The following is a 21,453-nucleotide window of genomic DNA, read 5'->3' as shown; positions in this document are numbered from 1 at the left end:
TAGTTCTATCCTACTAGTTATATTTTAGAGAAGCCAAATAACCTACAAACCTGCACGTCTTTCGAATGTGGGTGGAAACTAGAGCACGCAGAGAAAACCCACGTGATCACAAGGACAACGTACAAACTCCGTACAGACAGCACCCGTAGTCGGGATCGAACCTGGGTTTCTGGCATTGTTAGGCTGCAACTTTATCACTGTGCCACCCTGGCGCCCCGAACCGAAAGGTAACAATTAAATTCTTACTTGCAAGCAGCAGTAGCAGCAGCGGCACAACAGTGACCTTAGTTCAAATGCATTTTATTGAAACTAAGCCAGGGGTATGGAGGAACATTGCTGTTTTGTTATAAAATAATGCTGTCAGAACCTGAGTGGGAGATAGAATCTAAATTCAATATCTCATCCAAACGATAGATAGGCGACTTTTTAGGCGACTACAGGAGACTATGCACTTGCCACATGGTCGCCATCTGTTCATGGTCGTGAGGAGTTCCCGCATTCTGGGAACTAGTCGCAGCCTCATTATGGTCACCGTAAATTTTTCAACATGCTGCAAAATTAGCGGCGACCAGAATGAAGCTGTCATGGAGAGTAGCGAGAATTCTCGTGCTGTAGGTGGGTCGCCAGGAGGTCCTAGTGGGTTTTCGAGGAGGTCAAAGGTTCTATTAGATTCTCGTAGGTTGTAGCTGGTGCTGACCAGTGAATTTCATTGACCCATTGGGGGGAAAAAACTTAAGCAGTAGTTTTCAGAACCAAGGATAACTGACTGGTAATGTTAATGTCCGCCGAGCTTTGCAGCCGTGTGTCTCTGGTTTCTTAAAAGTTGTCTCCATTCCATCTCCCCTCTCCCTTCCCCCCCCCCCCCCCCCCCCCCCCCCCCCCCCCCCCCCCCCCCCCCCCCCACTCTCCCATTTTTTAAAGGACTTACCATACACCGTGCTTTAGCAGTATTAATTACAGTTCATCGTGGTATGTGTCTGTGTCACATTGGCTTTGTGCCATATGAATTTCACTCAGACAGCACTCCCCCCACTTGCCCTGTCCCCCGCCTGCATAACGGGCTGGTGAAGGAAGCGATATGTGTATGTGTGTGTGTGTGTTCCACTCTGACAGTCGTCTGTTGCCAGTTTTTCAGGCGACTGCCTCGACTTTACAGTCGCCGGCATTCACCTGAAAAATCGCCTAAGTGGGACAGGCCCATAACATTTCTGTACAGAACTCAGTGTTCAATTATGTACTGGTTTCTTTAGAACAGCATTTGTACTCACAATCATCTGACTAGGAGGCACAGAGCCACTCCTCTCTGTGAAATACTATCATTAACTCTGGATTACTCTCCAGGATTGGCAGCAGTTCAAGCATACGGACAAAACCTTTTCTTATACTGTTTCAATAGGAACAGTCTGGACTTTCTTCTGTCTAGTAAGAGGATTGCACATTATCGGTTACATTTATTTACAGTTGAGGCCTGTGGCCTTTTGGCATTATTTCAGCAGTCTAGAGCCAGTCACAATGGTGTTATTTTTTACGCCTGCATTCAGCATTGTGAGCACTAAGCGTGTTTATTGAAAGTTTACTAAGAGCACTTTTTACCCACAGATTCAATCCATCAATTCATAAGGTCTAGGAGCAGAATTAGGCCATTCGGCCCATCAAGTCTACTCTGACACTCAATCATGGCTGCTCTACCTTTCCCTCTCAACCACAGTCTCCTGCCTTTGCCCCATGACCCCAGACATCCTTACTAATTAAACTACCAGTCATCCATTGGTAGAAATTAAATAAATATCAGAGGGGGGCAGAACAGTGTTGCAGTGGTAGAGTTGCTGCCTTACAGCGCCAGAGACCCTGGTTTGATCCTGACTCCGGGTGCCGTCTGTGCGGAGTTTGCACGTTACCCCGTGACCGCGTGGGATTTCCCCGGATGCTCCGGTTTTCGCCCACACTCCAAAGACATACAGGTTTATAGGTTAATTGGCTTCAGTAAAGATTGAAATTTGTCCCTAGTGTGTAGTGTCCTTTAAAACCGAGATGAGGAGAACTTTTTTCACACAGAGAGTGGTAATCTCTGGAACTCTCTGCCACAGAGGGTAGTTGAGGCCAGTTCATTGGCTATATTTAAGAGGGAGTTAGATGTGGCCCTTGTGGCTAAGGGGATCAGGGGGTATGGAGAGAAGGCAGGTACAGGATACTGAGTTGGATGATCAGCCATGATCATATTGAATGGCGGTGCAGGCTCGAAGGGCCGAATGGCCTACTCCTGCACCTAATTTCTATGTTTCTATGTAGGATAGTGTTAGTATATGGGGATCGCTGGTCGGCATGGACTGAGTGGCCTGTTTCCGCACTTTATCTCCAAACTAAACTAAACTAAAGATCCAAAGCGTAGACTGACTCGGGAGAAGAAAGAAGTTGGTTTTAGTTGAGAGGGGGAGCGTGTGATTAGGGAACAGTCAGCCCAAACAATTCTAACTCCAAGATTGTACGTTGATTTTTCAATTAGGTCTTCTGTCCAAGGCTGATAGGAATGAAACACAAAGAACTGCAGATGGTGGTTTCCAAAATGAGACACAAAGTGCTGGTGTAACTCAGTGGGACAGGCAGCATCTCTGGAGAACATTTATATATGAAGTTTCAGCCGGGATCCTTCTTCAGACTGATTGTGGTGGGGATGGAGGGGAGAGGGTGCAAGGGATAGGACTTAAAAAAAGGTGAGGGCAGGGCAAATCCTGGCAAGTGATAGTTGGATAAAGGTGAGGGGGGCTTTGATAGACAAATGGTTGGATGAAGGCAAGAGATTAAAAGACAAAAAGTGTGAGATATGGAATGGAATACTTTATTGTCACATGTGACTTGGCACAGTGAGATTATTTGCTTGTATACCCAATGAATGCAGATAGCAGCCACCTACGGCACTGACAACGTTACAAAGCACGCCGGCTCCTCCTTTTATTCTCTCCCCTCCTACATCGGTCCCCCCCCACACCTCCCCATTGTCCATTGTTCTCCTTGATGGTGCCCCCCCCCCCCTCACATGGTTTCCTCCATTGTTCATCCCCTCCTCCCTCATGGTGGTCCCCACATGGTTTCCTCTATTGTTCATCCCCCCCCCCCCCCCCCCGGCGGTCCACCACGCTCTCATCGAGAGTTGACCATGGGTCGACCCGCAAGGCATTGCCGCCGCCGCGAGGCTTCACCACCACCGAGGCCCCATCGTCACGAGGCTTCACCGCTGCCATCGCTTCATTGCCGCCGAGGCCTTACCGCTGTCGACTCCCCACTTCACGCCTCCATGGTGCTGACCCAGGCCCCAGCCACAGGGCCTGCCTCCTCTGTCCGGCCTGCGAGGCCCCGCCAGGATAGAGGATGTGTGAATTGTGAAGCAAGAGGAAGGAATATAGATGGAGGGGTCTGAGTGAGAGTGAAGGGGAGAAATGGGTGTAAATCCAGGAGGGGCACAGGGAAGATAGGGGAGGGGAAGGGGGGAAGGGGGGAAGAGTTGTTTGCCGGTTAGTTACCTAAAATTGGAGAATCCAATATTCATACAATGTTGTAAGCTACCCAAGCAGAGTATGAGGTGCTGTACCTCCTGTTTGCATGTGGCGTCACTCTGGCAAAAGGAACAGAACAGGCCCAGGGCAGAAAGGTCAGTATGGGAAGGGGAGTTCAAATGGTTCGCAACTGGAAGATCCAGCAGTTGGAATGAGGATGGACATCGGGTTTGTTCAGGAATTTGCCTGGTATGAGACTGCAGGCAGGGCAAGTGATGGGGAGAGGCTGAAGAGAAGGCATGAAAGCTCCATATATTTTCTGTGAACCCAAAAAAAACATTGGTAAGTTTTGAATCTTTATGCAAGTTCAAGATCAAGAGAGTTTATTGTTATGTGTCCCTGATAGGACAATGAAATTCTTGCTTTGCTTCAGCACAACAGAACATAGTAGGCATTGACTACAAAACACATGAATGAATAAACTGATCAAGTGCAAATAACAAATAATGGGTTATTAATGTTCAGAGTTTTGTCCGAGCCAGGTTTAATAGCCTGATGGCTGTGGGGAAGTAGCTATTCCTGAACCTGGTTGTTGCAGTCTTCAGGCTCAGTCTTCAGTCTTCAGCTTATCTGCCCCATGTCCTGAAGTGCACTAAACCCTGTTGAATTACCACTCGTGTGCTCATTGGACTACAATAGTTCTTGAGCATCCCTTAATTCTATCATTCTACCTTTGCAAACCATGTTTTAGATTCTGATGCCTTAAAGACTGTGATTCCATGTCTATGAAGGCCTGAGTTCATATTTTGTTCTTTAAAGCATGCTTTATAACTTACCTCTTTGTACAAGGTCTTGATTGCCTATCCCCATAATTAATTGATAGAAAGTTGCAGTATGGAAACATGTCCTTTAGTGCACTGAGTCCATGCCGACTATCAATCACACATTCAAATTATTTCTATGTTATCCTATTTTCTCATCCACTCCTTACATACAAAAGGCAATTTACAGAAGCCAATTAACTTACAAACCTGCCCATCTTTGCCATGTGGAAGAAACCAGAGCACCCAGAGGAAATCCACGCGGTCACAGGGAGAACATGCAAACTCCACCCAGACAGCACCTGAAGTCGGGATCGAAACTGGATCTCCTGCGCTGAGAGGCAGCAGCCCTACGAGATGTACCAACTTTAATTTCATAACCCTCCAGAGAAACAAATGGCAACATTTTCATAAATAAATACATATTGTTGTTGTTCTTGTTTCCAATAGTAAGAGAGCTGTAATGGTTCCTGTGAGGTGTTTAAAAAATGGCTGACAGGACTGAGCTACTAACAGGAGTGATATAGAGTGGTGTTGTTTTAACTTTACAACACAATGTTCTTGACAAACGTGGGAAGTCTATTATCCTCTCCTTGAGCATAGTTTTTGGCATTGAAATCAGGATTTCACATGAAATTTGGTGGTACAAAATAACAAACCTAGTAACCTCTGTCACACAACTCAAATAAGTTTCTATATTCCAAAGTTCCAGGTCATTTATATGATCGTACATCAAAATCTGCTCAATTGCATCAGAAACAATTTATTAAGTTGGTTTACTCTACTCGTAGTTTTTATTTCCCCCAAGTACAACATTACTTCTATAATGTGCACAAATCACAGAGTCTTTCTAACTCTGGAATCTTGGCCTCAAGATTGGCAGATCATCTCACTACAGGCCATATGTATTCTATGTACTTACATTTAAAAGCTGGAAATTCTTGTGTCCTTGCCTTGTGCTCGTAAATACCTTAATCTTTTGTGTATAACATTTTACTAGATTTGAAGCATACACACAGGCATGCCAATTTTTGTGTTACAATAACACTCCACCTATTAAAAAGTCTGACTACAACTCTTCTATGTTGAAATTAGTTACCTAATAAAACTGCCCAGCTTCTAATAAAATAAAATGAGTTCTTTTAGATGTGCTTCCTGTGCCAATGCAAGCAATTACCCAAATTCATTTCTGCACCACAATTGTATTTTTGTGCAATAGATAAAGAAAGTTTACTCAGTGAATAAGTTACGTTAACCATGAATAGTTACGAAGTCCAGAACAGGGGGTCACAGTTTAAGGATAAGGGGAAAATCTTTTAGGACCGAGATGAGAAAAACATTTTTCACACTGAGAGTGGTGAATCTCTGGAATTCTCTGTCACAGAAGATAGTTGAGGCCAGTTCATTGGCTATATTTAAGAGGGAGTTAGATGTGGCCCTTGTGGCTAAAGGTATCAGGGGATATGGAGAGAAGGCAGGTACAGGATACTGAGTTGGATGATCAGCCATGATCATATTGAATGGCGGTGCAGGCTCGAAGGGCCTAATGGCCTACTCCTGCACCTATTTGCTATGTTTCTATGTTAACAGCATTGTAACTTATTTGGGTGTCTTGGTCTGAATGGGCCATAGGGTCCATTTTCATGCTGTATGGCTCAAAAAGATTTCCGGTGTAGGAACAAAGAACAGCAGATGCTGGTTAATACACAAAGGGAAACAAAGTGCCAGAATAACTCAGGAGTTCAGGCAGCATCATTGGAGAACATGGATGGGTGACGTTTCGGGTCGGGACCTTACTTCAGACTGATTGTAGTGAAGGAGGTGGCGGGGAGAAGGCGGAAGAAAGCTGGAGGAGAGGCAAGACGAAGCGTGGAAGCTGATAATTGGATGCAGGCGATGGTTGGTGGGTTGGTCGGCGGATGGTTAGAACAGGCATAAAAGCAGAAGGTGTGAGACAGCATTGAAGAGTTGCGAATTGTGAAGCTAGAGGGAGGAAAGTTGCAGGCGGGGGGGAGGGAAGGAGGGAGGAATATGTACCTCTCAGCCCAACCCCTCATTGCCATCTTTCTATAATGAGCCGTGCCAGCAGGATCCAAGTTAAGCAGAAAACTGCCTGCTACCTCCACACGCCAAGACCCAGAAATATTAAATAGGAGTCCTAACCTCATAATTTGTTATAGTCACCAGCGTCAAATTGAAGTTGCATCAGTACTTTCTGATGACGGTAGAATCATTCTAACAATGATTCCACCCATTATGTGGACACAACGTTTTGGAGAGGGTGTAGAAGAGATTAATCAGAACGCTGCCTAGATTACAGGGTATTGGCTCCAAGGAGAGATTGGACAGACTTGGATTGTTTTCTTTGGAGCATTGAGCCTTGATAGAAGTATATAAAATTATGAGAGGAATACATAGGGTGGACAGGCCAGGGTGGAATTGTCAAAGTCTAGAAGGCTCAGCTTTGAGGTCAAGGGGGCAATGTTTAAAGGAGATGTACGGGATGAGGTTTTTACACAGAAGGCGGTGGGTTCCGGGAACAAATTGCCGGGGATGGTGGTAGAGGTAGATACTTCTTCTTAGGCCCCCTTCAGTCATGGCTGACCACGGGTGTCTCCAGGGTGCTATTCCCTATATGGAGGACGCCTGTGCGTTACTTTGTTTAGTGGGGAGACTGGTCTTGACAGATCTGGGTCCCAGCAGCATAGAGTCCAGGACGCCCGGGGACCCTTTTCTGCTGCAGCCTTCATCCGCCTTCCCAGCCGTGGTGACGCTCCACTAAGGTCAGCCATCGTCCTCCGCCTGTTCCACCGTTGAGGTCTTGGTTGGATTACTCTTTGTCAGAGACCTCCCCCTCGACCTTACCGCCATGTGTGTCCCTACCAGGAGCATAGCTCCAGATGGCATCGCTCTCAAGGTCTCAGGTCCACACAAGCTTTTCCACCACAACAAGGTGACAATCAATGGAAGCAGATAGGACTTTAGCTTTTAAAAGGCTTTTAGATAGGCACATGGAAATGCGGGGAATGGAGAAATATGGAACATACGCAGGCAGGTGAGATTTGTTTAGCTTCAGGTTGAGCACAAGGGTCTGTTGCTGTGCTGTCCTGTCCTGTGTTCAACATCCATTCTAAGTTGTGAATCTGAGACCGAATTTTAGTTTAGTTTAGAGGTACAGCGTGGAAACAGGCACTTCGGACCACTGAGTCTGCACCGACCAGTGATCCCCACACACTGACACTATCCTGCACACATTAGGGACAATTTACAATTTTACCAAGCCAATTAGCCTACAAACCTGTATGTCTTTGGAACGTGGGAGGAAACCGGAGCACCCGGAGAAATCCCACGCAGGTCACGTGGAGAACATACAAATTCCGTACAGACAGCGCTCGTATTCGGGATCGAACCCGGTTCTCATGTACTATAAGGCAGCAATTCTACCGCTACACAACCGTGTCACCCAAATCTCTTTGGATATTTCAAAACAGAACTATTTTGATAGGAGAAAGCTCACTAAATTTGGCAAACCTGTCAACTTATGACTATTTTCATCATTTTGTATCAATATGTTTTATTTCTGTTGCAGTTTGTTTCTAAGTCATTCATCACTTTTGTACTTCAACATTAGAACATAAATTTCAGTTATTCTTGCAGCCGTAAAATTCATAAACAGAACACGATTGGATTTGACAGCTGGATTACAGCTAGCCTGCAATGACAGTTCTTGCCTAGGGCACTTCCTGAAGTTTTGGCTGCTGTTAATGTAAAACTACTGAAGCTGATTTGGAATACATGAGTATCCATCTGCTTCCACGCACTGTGCCCTTCTCACCAGCCCCAGGACTCGAAATTAATGGTTGCCCGGGTGCCAATGGCCACCTAACGTCCGGCCGGGCAACCTAAATTGTCATTTTGCCCGGCTTGGCAAGCACCCGGGACACCTGCCGTTCAACTCTGAGCGGGTCCCCCCTCTCTATCTCTCTCTGTCACTCTTCGCCTCTGCCCGCCACCCGTATCTGTCTCCGTGTCCGGGCCGCCAGGTCTCCGCTCGTTCCTTATCCCCCGGCACGGCCAACCGCCTTGCACATGCGCACAACCACGGCCAGCACATCATCGACCGCCCTGCACATGCGCACTGCCACGGCAACTGGTCGGCGCTGGGCACTTTCTCCCTTGCTTTGAATTGTGGGAGATCTGGCCGCCATTGCTGTCTGGTCGCCGCCTCGCCACGACTGCTGAATCAACACAGAATCACTCCCTGGAGCTGGAGTAACTCCCTGGAGTACTTCTGGTTTCCTGGTCCTCCAAAAATATTCTAAATGGAATTTAAACTGGAGGTGGTGGAGGATCCATCACCAAACTCCAATCTCTGAACAATAACAGCCTATTGCATTTTATCTGTTTATTTATTTGTATAAATATGGCCTATGGTATATAAACACACTGAACTATTCTGTATTTTGTCTAGTTAAATGTAGTGTTTGGTGTTTTTTAATAGCATTTTTAAATGTGTAAATGTGGGGGGCGGGGGGGGGGGGGGGGGGGGGGGGGGGGGGGGAAACTGTTTAAATCTCTTCCCTGTCCGGGAGACCCGACTTTTTCCCTGTCGGGTCTCGGCTGTCGTTGGGGCCTAGCACCGTGGAGCGGCCTCCAGCCTGAACGACCCGGGGGCTCGGGAGACTGCGGAGCTGCGGAGCTGCGGATCTGCGGACTCACCATCGTGGGGCTGGCCGGCCTCGGAGCGTGGGGAGCGGTGGTGACTCGCCGCTGCGACTCGACTCCTGGGGCTCGGAGGCTCCAGCAACGCAGCCGCAGGTCCGGTGGACTGGGACATCGGGAGCTCGCGGGTCTGGGAGGAGAGAGAGAGACCGCTTCCCGGAGCTCCCGCAACGCGACTTCTCTAGCCCGTGTCGCGGGGTTGGAACGACCCGGACCGGGACCGTACATCGCCTGGCGCGGCTTCATGGCCGTGGGACTCACCATCGCCCGTGGGGGTTCCAACCTTGGACTTTCAGACCGGGAGCGGGGCCGTAAATCGCCCCGCGTGGCCTAAAATGGCCGTGGGACTCATCATCGCCCGCCTGGGGCTTGGACATCGGGAGAGACACGGAGAACAGGGGAGAGAAAAGACTTGCCTTCCATCACAGTGGCTTCACTGTGATGGATGTTTGTGTGAATTTAATTATGTGTATGTCTGTAAGACAGTGTCTTTGTTTGTATGGCTGTGGAAACAACATTTCGTTTGAGTCTCACTGGGGCTCAAATGATAATAAATTTGTATTGTATTGTATTGTATTGTACATATTCTGTTGTGCTGCAGCAAGCAAGAATTTCATTGTCCTATTTGGGACACATGACAATAAAACTCTCTTGACTCTTGACTTGGACTTAAGCAAAAAAGGGTTCTTGGGGAAAAAAGAGCTACCTTAAATTTAGTTGCGTCTGGTTGGGTAACTATGGTGGGGTGAAGAATATTCTATTCCATGCTTTAATTATGTGGGGGAACTCCATGGAGCAGCCAGCAACTCTGGATAGAAGAAATTGGGTGACGTTTCGGGTAAAGACCCATCTTTAGACTCCTTCTGGTTTTAGTGTTTTTAGTTTAATTTAAAGATACAACTTGAAAACAGGCCCTTCGGCCCATGCCGACCACCGATTACCTGTACACTAGTTCTATCCCACACATTAGCGACGCAAATCACGAGTCAAGAGTGTTTTATTCTCACATCCCAGTTGGAACAATGAAATCCTTACTTACAGCAGCACAACAGAATATGTAAACATAGTACTCTGTAAACAATGTTATAAACGAGAAAACAAAACGGTGTATACTTATATATGAATATATAACTATATAAATATCGATATATATATTATATAATATATATACGCACACACACACAATATCCCCCCTGGGATTAATAAAGTTCTATCGTATAGTATCGTGTGTGTAGGAATGATCTGCAATTGCTGGTTTAAACTGAAGATAGACACAAAAAGCTGGAGTAACTCAACAGGTCAGACAGAATCTCTGGACAAAAGGAAAATATTACGTTTGGGGTTGGGTCTGAAATAGGTTCCTGCACACCTTTGGAATGTGGGAGGAAACAAGAGCACCCTCAGAAACCCCATGCGATCAAAGGGGAAAGGAGCAAACTCCATACAGACAGGACTCATATTCAGGATCAATTCCAGGTCTCTGGCACTTATAGGCAGCAACTTTATGACCAATGTACTGCCCCATAGTCTTGAACTGAATTAAAACATACAGTAGCTGTAAAGGGGGACAGGGTGTCACTTGGAGATTTAAGACTGAAAATTGATTTTTTCATTTTTATTTATCAACGTATAATTTTTTGTGTGTTGGAAAATATAAATATAGTGGCACAGCTGGTGGACTTGCTGCCTCACATGCCAGAGATCTGTTCGATCCTGTCCTCGGGCACTGTCTGTGTTGAATTTGCACAGTCTCCCTGCAAGCGTGTGGGTTTCCTCCCACATCCCAAAGACACATTGGCTTTGTAGGTTAACTTGTCTCTGTAAAATTGCCCCGAATGTGTAGGGAGTGGGTGAGGAAAGTGGGATAACAGAACTTGTGTGAATGGGTAGACAAAAATGTTGGAGAAACTCAGCGGGTGAGGCAGCATCTATGGAGCGAAGGAAATGGGCGACGTTTTGGGTCGAGACCCTTCTTCAGACTGATATGAGAGTGGAGGGAGAGGAGGGGTGGCAGAAAGAAGAAAGGAAGAGGTGGAGACAGTGGGCTGAGGAGAGCTGGGAAGGGGAGGAGAAAGCAGGGTCTACCTGAAATTGGAGGTCAATGTGCATACCGCTGGGGTGTAAACTGCCCAAGCAAAATATGAGATGCAGCTCCTCCAATTTATATGTGGATCATGGGCCTATCCATGGTCACACCAGGTATGCCACCTACTGATGAGAATTGGACAAGACAGGTATATGGCCCCCATTATTGGACAGGGTTTTGTAGGTTAATCGGTAAAATTTTAAATTGTCACTGGTGTGTGTGTAGGATGGTGTTAGTGTATGGGGATCAATGGTCGGCGTGGACTTGGTGGGCCGAAGGGCCTGTTTCCGCGCTGTATCTCTAAACTAAACTAAAGCCTACCTCAGTAATGATTTTATGGCCAACAGGGGAACTACCATTTGGAAGAATGTCACCATATGGAACATCCAAAGCAGCACTGGAGTTTTTTTCAGATATTCTACGTCAAGAAATGAAACCATGGGGAGTACAAGTATCCATCATCCAACCAGGTGCCACCAAGACAGGTAAAATGCATTCCTGTTAATTAGTGTAACATACAAGGCTAACAGTAATGACTTGATTCATAAAGTCATATTATCCCAAGTGATGTGCAAAATTGTTACCAGCAAAAGAGATCGTCAAATCTTGATGTAGAAACAAGGAACTGCAGATGCTAGTTTATACCAAAGAGAGAGACAAAGTACTGGCGTAACTCAGCAGGTCAGGCAGTGGCAGCATCTCTGGAGAAAAAGGATAGGTGACGTTTTGGGTCATGTGTCAGCGTACAAACTCCTTAAAGACAGCACTCGTCAATTGTTTTACAGCATTGAAACAGTCCCTTTAGCCCACTGAGTCCATGCTGGCCACTAATTATCTTGCCAGAATCTCAAGCAGAAAGCACATTCCCAAAGATTTTAAGTGAAAAATGACTGTTGTTTAGTTTAGTTTAGAGACACAGCATGAAGCAGGCCCTTCGGCCCACCAGGTTCAGGCTGACCATCGATCATCCGTTCACACTAGTTCCATGTGATCCCACTTTCTCATCGCTCCCTACACACTAGCAGCAATTTATAGAGGTCATTTAACTTACAAACTCATACAATTTGGGGATCTGGGAGGAACCAGAACACCCGGAGGAAACCCACATGGTCACAGGGAGAACGTGCAAGCTTCAGACAGGTAGCATCTGAAGTCAGGATGGAATCCGGGTCTCGGGCGCTGTGAGTCAGCAACTCTACCAGCTGGACTACTGTGCCAATTAAGCACAGAGCTTTTATTTTATTTTTCACTACTTAATTGAAAAAATAGGGGAGGCACAGTGGCGTAGTGGTAGTGTTGCTGGCTTACAGCGCCAGGGAACCGGGTTAGATCCTGACCATGGTAGCTGTCTGTACGGAGTCTATACGTTCTCCCTGTGACCACTTGGGTTTTCTCTGGGTGCTCTGGTTTCCTCCTATACTCCAAAGACGTACTGGTTGGTAGGTTAATTAACTTCTATAAATTGTAAATTGTCCCTGGAGTGTTGGATAGTGCTAGTATCCCTGGTTAATGTGGACTAGATGGGTCAAAGGGCCTGTTTCCACACTAAAGTCTAAATGTATGATTCCCACGATTTACTACCAGCTTGGTTGCTTCGGTTATTTTTGCTTGACTGTGAATATTTCTTTCCGATCTGATCATTGCTGCGCCTGCTTATTGATGGACATATAAGGTCTTTGTGACGATAGATCACCAATAAATAATAATAATAATAATAATAATAATAATAAACGTAAACCTTTCTCACATTTTCTATTTCAGGTCAAGTTGGGAATGTTGAATTTTGGGAGAAACAATATGGGAAACTTGTGGACAACCTCTCACCAGCTCTTCTGCACGATTACGGGGAGGATTATTTTGCTGAGTTAAAGCAAACAATTAACACGTTAGGTCCTTTATTCCGACAGCACATGGAGCCAGTAATTGACATAATTGTCACCGCTCTATTAGTACAACATCCAAAGTTTCGGTACACCACTGAGTATATCATCGATGTGTTAAAAATCCTTTATTATTTCCTGCCTTCCTTCATGAGCGACGTTGTTCTTAATGAGATTTTTGTTGCACACAAACTTCTTCCGAAAGGTGTGCGACAGAGCAGTGCCAACCAGTAGGAATCTAACTTTGGACAACTGCTTATTGCTATGGTTTCATGTTACTAATTAATTATCAGTACTTTTACATGCAATATGAGTATTTGATGCTGAGCTGAATGTTAATGTAAATAACTGTGGGTGGTAGGTATTGTAAGTCTATGTCAGAATATGTGCAAGACAAGGCCATAATGTTTCCACTAGCAGGAGAGTCCAGGACCAGAGAGCATAGCCTTGGAATTAAAGGACGTTCCTTTAGGAAGGAGATGAGGAGGAATTTCTTTCGTCAGAGGGTGGTGAACCTGTGGAATTCATTGCTACAGAAGGCTGTGGAGGCCAAGTCAATTAATATTTTTAAGGCAGGGATAGATAGATACATTATTGATCAGTAAGTGTGTCAGGAGATATGGGGAGAAGGCAGAAGAATGGGTTTAGGAAGGAGAGATAGATCAGCCATACGTGCGTAATAGGTGAAACAGATAAGGAGGAAAAAGAAAGATCCAGAAGGGGGAGGAAGATGGTGAGGCTGGACACAGCTGCCGGAGGGCGACAAGCTGGGATACAAAAGCTATAGCAAAGCAGCTGTGCAGTGCTGTTTCCTCGCAGCACCAGAGGCCCTGGTTCAATCACGACCCCGGGTGCCGTTTGTGTAGAGTTTGCACATTCTCCCTGTGACTGCGTGGGTTTCCTCTGGGTGATCCGGTTTCCTCCCACATCCCAAAGATGTGCGGGTTTGTAGGTTAATTGACCCCGGTAAATTGCTCCTAACGCGTATGGAAAAGATGCAAAAGTGTGATAACAAGTGTGATAAGTGTGAGCGAGTGATCACTAGTTGGCGCCGACTCGGTGGGCCGAAGGGCTCGTTTCCACACTGTATCTCTAAAGTCTAAAGTTAAATGGAAGTTTTCTGGAGATTCATGATAATGACATTGACAATTCATGAGAATCCTAGGTATAAGAGATTGCGATTTTTTGGTGATTTGGATTTTCTGGGGCTCTCAGTATCCGTCAGACAGCAACGAACCATAGGTTGTGCCACATGGCTCCGTAGTTACACAGCTGGGATATTCCGGGGATTTCTTTGGTCACGGACCAGGGTTTACTTCTGATCCCTGTGGTTCTGACATGTGAACAGTTGCTGCAATAATATTGTGAGCAGGAAAGCCAGACCTTTAAGCACCCACTTTACTTTTCTCATCAGTGATCTCCAGTGGAATAATAGCTACAGTGAGCTGACCGGGTTGCATTGGTAACTTTGGAACCGAGATTGCTGGAGGTGTGAGAGGAGCCCACAAGGACATGGATCTTTGCTGGATAGGTCTGGTTTTGCAGTTGTAATGAGCCAGAGGGTACCCCAGTCATGCCACACCACCATAATGCAAATGAACCAAGATCTTCAAAGGAGTGCGAGGCACCCTTACAATCTGCTAGTGACTACATGTACAGTTCTCTTGAGGTTAATCCTTTTCTTTGCTAAACATAAAAGACGAAATCCAGGAAATATAAACCACTGAAACTATTTTCTCTCGGAAATATACTTTTGGATGATTTGACGTGCAGATTGACCTTGGTTTCTCTCCTGTGCTTTGATCGTTGGCTCCTGCCTTGCACCATGAACCGGCCTTTCCTGCAGGCCTCTCAGTAAAAATAAACAGGGATACAAATCAACTTGTACATGAATCTTGCTTTGTGGTAATGACTTAGTCTCACTCGAAAGCAACCCTTTGAAAGTATCCTTTCATGCCATATGTGATTAGAATCAAGTTGGCTGCATTGTACAACATGTTTATTGACACAACATTCAATATGTTCAGTTTTAGAAGAAAAATAGACAGATATTCAAAGGCTAAGTGTAAATGCTTGGAGAATTCTCTTAACTTTGTCAACTCCTTTGTTTTACAATTTGATGTGTGCAGACAGCTTTTTAGTTGGAGAAGCAAGCTCATGAGCCGCAAAGTACATGCTGTTTTGTGAATTTATCTGTAACCCATTGAACTCGCAGCAGAAGTGAGGCAGATGAGTTGAGGCAAATACAGAAGTTAAATAGAGCGAGTTCAGTAGACGGAACAGGAAGAGCACGGCAGGGAATGATGGTTTAAACTTCATTTATTTCAATGACAGGCAGATGAGGTCAGGGCATGGAATGGAATGTAGTACAAGGATATTAAAGCTATTACAGAAACATTACTGAAGGAGGGATAGAACTGAAGGCTTCATGTTCCAGGGTACAAAGGCTGCGGGAGGGATAGATGTGAAGGTTAGACGTGGGCGGCACGGTGGAGCAGCGGTAGAGTTGCTGCCTTACAATTAAACTACAAACCTGTACGTCTTTGGAGTGTGGGAGGAAATTGGAGAGCCCAGAGAAAACCCATGCAGGTCACGGGGAGAACGTACTAACTCCGTACAGAGAAGCACCCATAGTCAGGATCGAACACTCGGGTCTCTGGCACTTTGCCTTGTGTAATTTATGTGTGATTTATGTTTGTGTATGTTGTCTAAGTCTAGGTGCCTTTGATGCTGCTGTAATGTACTTGTGCCTCAACGTAATTGTGCAAATGACAATAAACTTGACGACTGTAATGCTCAATGACTACTAAATAAAATTAATGCAATTTATCGTCTGAAAATTACTTAAATTATTTTGGGCACATAGAAATTACATTCAGTGCTTTAGTATCTTTAGACTAGAGATACAGCATGGAAACAGGCCCTTCAGCCCATCAAGACCGTGCCAACCAGCGATCACCCCGTACACTAGCACCATCCTACACAATAGGGACAAATCTCCATCGGGTTGTGCAGCAGTGGCTGCCTCGCCAACAGTCTGTCTGTCCCTTCCTTCTTTGTCGGTTTTTTTTTAGTATGTGTTAAATGTATGTTTTAGTGTTCTTTAGCTTGTTTTATGGGGGGGTTGGGGGAAACTTTTTTTAATCTCTTACCTCGACGGAGATGCGATTTTTTTCCGTATCGTATCTCAGTCCGCACTGCGGCTTAACATAGTGGAGTTGGCGGCCTTTGCTGGAGACCAACTTTGGGGAGCCCGCAGGACTTAATATCGTGGAGCCGGTGGTCCCTGTCGGGGATCGACCTTGGAGCTCCAGCCGCGGGAGCTTCGATCGCCCTGACTGTGGATGGTTCGACTGCCCCAACCGTAGGAGAATAAAGAGGGAAAAAGATTAAACTTTATTGCCTTCCATCACAGTGAGGAATGTGGGGAATTCCATGTGGTGGATGTTTATGTTAACGTTTATGTAGTTGTGTGTCTTGTCACTTTTTTTTTAGTATGGCTTCATGATAATTCGAGTTTCACTGTACCTTACATTGGTACGTGTGACAATAAACTGACCTTTGGATCTTTGAATTTACAATTTCCAGAAGCTAATTAACCTACAAACCTGTACGTCTTTGTACATACGTATATAAGTGGAAACCGGAGCACAGGTCACAGAGAAAACCTACACAGGTCACAGAGAAAACGTACAATCTCCGTACAGACAGCACCCGTGGTCAGGATTGAACTCGGGTCCCTGGCGCTGTAAGGCAGCATCTCTACCACTGTGCCACTGTGCCGCCCTTAGTTAAAAACGACTTTGTAAAAGAAGATTAACAAGAGCGGGGAAAAGGCTACTCATAATATCAGACACTTTTTTTGTGGTGGTAAATATCACTGACATCTCCCAGCACCACACCTTTATTGATGATACAAATATCTCTGGCTATGGACGCATAGTGTCTTCCCCAGCTTCTCACAGTGTCATGGATACATTTAATCAGATCCCGAAGATTTAGAGTCATACAGTATGAAGACAGGTATCATTTCAGCACCTAACCATACAAAGTACTGGAGTAACTCAGTGCATCAGGCAGCATGTTGTTCAAGAAGGAACTGCAGATGCTGGAAGATCGAAGGTACACAAAATTACTGGAGAAACTCAGCGGGTGCAGCAGCATCTATGGAGCGAAGAAAATAGGCGATGTTTCGGGCCGAAACCCTTCTTCAGACTGATGGGGGGTGGGAGGGGAGAAGGAAGGAAAAATGGGAGGAGGAGGAGCCCGAGGGCGGGGGGATGGGAGGAGACAGCTCGAGGGTTAAGGAAGGGGAGGAGACAGCAAGAGCTAGCAAAATTGGGAGAATTCAACATTCATGCCATCAGGATGCAAGCTGCCCAGGCGGATTATGAGGTGCTGTTCCTCCAATTTCCGGTGTTGCTCACTCTGGCAATGGAGGAGACCCAGGACAGAGAGGTCGGATTGGGATTGGGAGGGGGAGTTGAAGTGCTGAGCCACCGGGAGTTCAGGTAGGTTATTGCGGACTGAGTGGAGGCGTTCGGTGAAACCTCCCAACCGCCGCTTAGTCTCCCCGATGTAAATCAGCTGACATCTAGAGCAGAGGATGCAGTAGATGAGGTTGGAGGAGATACAGGTGAACCTTTGTCGCACCTGGAACGACTGCTTGGGGCCTTGAATGGAGTCGAGGGGGGAGGTGAAGGGACAGGTGTTGCATTTCTTGCGGTTGCAACAGACAGTGCCCGGGGAGGGGGTGGTACGGGAAGGGAAGGGAAGAATTGACAAGGGAGTTGCGGAGGGAGCGGTCTTTGCGGAAGGCAGACATAGGGGGAGATGGGAAGATGTGGCGAGTGGTGGGGTCACGTTGGAGGTGGCGGAAATGGCGGAGGATTATGTGTTGTATTTGCCGGCTGGTGGGGTGAAAGGTGAGGACTAGGGGGGACTCTGCCCTTGTTGCGAGTGCGGGGATGGGGAGAGAGAGCAGTGTTGCGGGGTATGGATGAGACCCTGGTGCGAGCCTCATCTATGGTGGAGGAGGGGAATCCCCGTTCCCTGAAGAACGAGGACATTTCCGATGCCCTGGTATGGAATGTCTCATCCTGGGAACAGATGCGGCGTAGACGGAGGAATTGGGAGTAGGGGATGGAGTCCTTACAGGAAGCAGGGTGGGAAGACGTGTAATCCAGATAGCCATGTGAGTCAGTTGGTTTGTAGTGTATGTCGGTCAGAAGTCTGTCCCCTGCAATGGAGATGGTGAGGTCAAGGAATGGTAGGGAAGTGTCGGAAATGGTCCAGGTGTATTGGAGTGCCGGATGGAAGTTGGTGGTGAAGTGGATGAAGTCAGTCAGTTGTGTGTAGGTGCAGGAGGTGGCCCCAAAGCAGTCGTCAATGTAACGGAGGTAGAGGTCGGGGATGGGGCCCTGGTATGTATTGAACAAGGATTGTTCGACATACCCGACAAAGAGGCAGGCGTAGCTGGGGCCCATGCGTGTGCCCATAGCTACGCCTTGTGTTTGGAGGAAATGGGAGGAGTCAAATGTAAAGTTGTTGAGGGTGAGGACCAACTCCGCTAGGCGGAGGAGAGTGTCAGTGGCTGGGTATAGGTTGCTCCTCTGGTCGAGGAAGAACCGGAGGGCTTTGAGGCCATCCTGGTGGGGGATGGAGGTGTAGAGTGACTGGACATCCATGGTGAAGATGAGGGGGTGGGGGCCTAGAGAGTGGAATGCGTGGAGGCGGCGGAGAGTGTCTGAGGTGTCTAGAACATAGGTGGGAAGGGATTTGACCAAGGGAGATAGTATGGAGTCAAGGTATGTGGAGATGAGTTCGGTGGGGCACGAACAGGCAGAGACAGGCAGGATGGTTCCTGATGCGTCAGACAGCATCTCTGGAGAACATGGATAGGGGACGTTTCAGATCGAGACCCTTCTTCAGATTGAAAGTAAGGAAGTGGTAGGGGAAGAACTGGAGACAAGAAAAGACCAGGAGAAATCAGGGCCGGCAATAGATGACCACCACAAGCAGGATGGTTCCTTGGGAGGCCCATTGTTGGCCAGGGACAGTGTGATCTCAAGAGCAATACATTGTTGCAAACTGTGGAACTGGTTAAACGGAGGAAGTGGGGATGGGAGTGTTAGTAGAAGTTACTTAAAGCTATGCCCCTGTCCCACTTAGGAAACCTCTGGAGTCTTTGCACCCCACCCAAGGTTTCCGTGCAGTTCCCGGAGGTTTGTGTTAGTCTCCCTACCTGCTTCCACTACCTGCAACCTCCGGCAACCACCTGCAACCTCCGGGAACCGCACGGAAACCTTGGGTGGGGCGCAAAGTCTCCAGAGGTTTCCATTCAGGTTTCCTAAGTGAGACAGGGGCATTAGAGAATACAACGTTGTAAGCTACCCAAGCAAAATATGAGGTGCTGTTCCTCCAATTTGCGCTTGGCTTCACTCTGGTTTGTACATGTTTGGGTCTTCAGTTGGAGATGGCACGATTCACAGCTTGAGTTGGCAAGATGCAGTTGTGGGAAAGTTGCAATGCTGGCGTTTTTGGTACACTGACCCATTATTGAATTTGACACTAATCCCATTCTGGGTCCTCCTCAAAAAACGGTGGAAAAAACAAAAATTAAATTTGGAACAGCGTATGAGTATTTTACGGTCAAGCGTGCTGAAATTGAACTGGTCGGCTTTCCAGAGGGATCAAGCCCAATTGAATACAGCTTCTGTGGATTCACTGTGCAGCAAAGGAAAAAGTGGTCAGTGTTGAAACAATGCAATAACAAAATGTAAGGTTTTCACAAGATCTGTCAGGCTGAGATGCAGACCATCAATAATAAATTGTACCAAGCCATTCCAGTATTTGGATCAGGGATTCATTTATCAATTATTATAACCACTGCAGGTTGAACTCTTGCGAAGCTACCTGTGAGGGTTTATTAAGTTGCATTTGGGCTACACTGGACTACTTTGTCACAAGGCTAACAACCTTTTCTCGTAAAACAAACATGTTACGGAAAAAGCAACTGAAGGAATCAACGCTACTGGGCGTGATGGACTTCCAGGGCTATCGACAGATGCTAGGATGAATGTCAATGGTGAAAGAAGAGAACCAAACAGCATCCCAAGAATAGCCCTGCACTGGACACCGGAAGGGAAAAGGAAAAGAGAGAGACCCAAAACCACCTGGCATCAAACTGTAGTGGAGGAAATGAAAAAAGCGAGCCCAGAACAAACAGGAGAGGAGGACCTTTGTTGCTGCACTACATGCCCTAATAGGCAGTAAGTAGGTAAGTAGGTACACTACTTTGTGGACGGCTCAGTGGCGCAGCGGTAGATTTGCTGCCTTACAGCGCTAGAGACCCGGGATTGCTCCAGACTATAGGTGCGGTCTGCACGGAGTTTGCACGTTCTCCCTGTGACCGCGTGGATTTCCTCCAGGTGCTCCGTTTTCCTCCCACATTGGAAAGACGTGCAGGTTTGTAGGTTAATTGGCTTTCTGTAAATTGTCCCTAGTGAGTAGGATAGAACTAGTGTACAGGCGATTGTTGGCTGGCACGGACTTGGTGAGCCGAAGGGCCTGCTTCCTCACTATATCTGTAAACTAAACTAAAACCTGATCTATGGTGTGTGTCGGTTGTAATGAGTAGACTGTGGAAAGGATCAAATGAATTGTATTTGTTTTATAGGATGCTTAGAGAAGCACCTCTCTACCTGTCGGTCTATTTTAGCCTATATGAATACCATTTCTCTCTTTTACTGTACTGGGATGAGAATCCTCCTTGTGGTTTCAACCTCCAGATCTGGCTGCTGTTCCACTAACACTGGGTGCTATCTTCAATTCACACTTCAATGCAGTTTCGACAAACAACATAGAAAAGTAGAGCACAGGAACAGGTTCTTTGGCCCACAATATCTGTGCCGAACACAATGCCAATATAAACTAATGTCATCTGCCTGCACGTGATCCATATCTCTCCATTTCCTGTGTCTACTGGGCACATATTGCATGGTGTCTCCAGGGTATTAAAGGATGCGGAATGCGATTTTGAAGCATTCTAAAGGTCTATTTTCCAGGAATTTTCGTGTCAATGCAGCTGGTGCAGTTGGCAAGTGCAGAAAGCAGCAAGATAAATAAATAGAGCCTTAATCTCCCAAGAACCTTGTTGATGGCAGTACATTCCACTGGGAGCTCAAACAGTGTAGATTCCTTCAGAAAGGAGCCACGCATGGTTCCTGGAAACACAGCGTTGACCATTGGGAAACTCTTCATGTTGAGGGGCATGAGAGCTCTCCAGTTCATAGTAAGGTTCAGTTTACTATATGGAGCCTTATGATCACATGAGTTCACTCAAAACCAAATGGGATCAGGTAGCGCTGATAATAGCACTGCCTGAGGTTTGCAGATCAGTAAGGCATTAACTGGCTGGTGGCAGTTTCAACACAGTGAGTAGGTAAGGGCAT

The 21,453-nt window shown here is 46.4% G+C and overlaps 1 protein-coding gene across 1 annotated transcript in view; it reads left to right on the top strand.

Moving 5' to 3' along the window:
- The window catches only part of LOC129705103 (11-beta-hydroxysteroid dehydrogenase type 2-like), a 56,044-nt gene extending 40,204 nt beyond the window's left edge, over window positions 1-15,840 (top strand). Inside the window, exons 4-5 of the mRNA XM_055648502.1 lie at window positions 11,468-11,605; window positions 12,882-15,840. Of these exons, the coding sequence (XP_055504477.1) occupies window positions 11,468-11,605; window positions 12,882-13,234 (491 nt within the window). The 3' untranslated portion in view covers window positions 13,235-15,840. The remainder of the gene's footprint in view (window positions 1-11,467; window positions 11,606-12,881) is intronic.
- The last annotated feature ends 5,613 nt before the right edge of the window (window positions 15,841-21,453 follow it).

The sequence above is a fragment of the Leucoraja erinacea genome, chromosome 17 (genome assembly GCF_028641065.1).
Source record: "Leucoraja erinacea ecotype New England chromosome 17, Leri_hhj_1, whole genome shotgun sequence".
In the NCBI taxonomy this organism is placed as follows: Eukaryota; Metazoa; Chordata; class Chondrichthyes; order Rajiformes; family Rajidae; genus Leucoraja; species Leucoraja erinaceus.
This window is presented reverse-complemented; position numbering and strand designations above follow the sequence as displayed.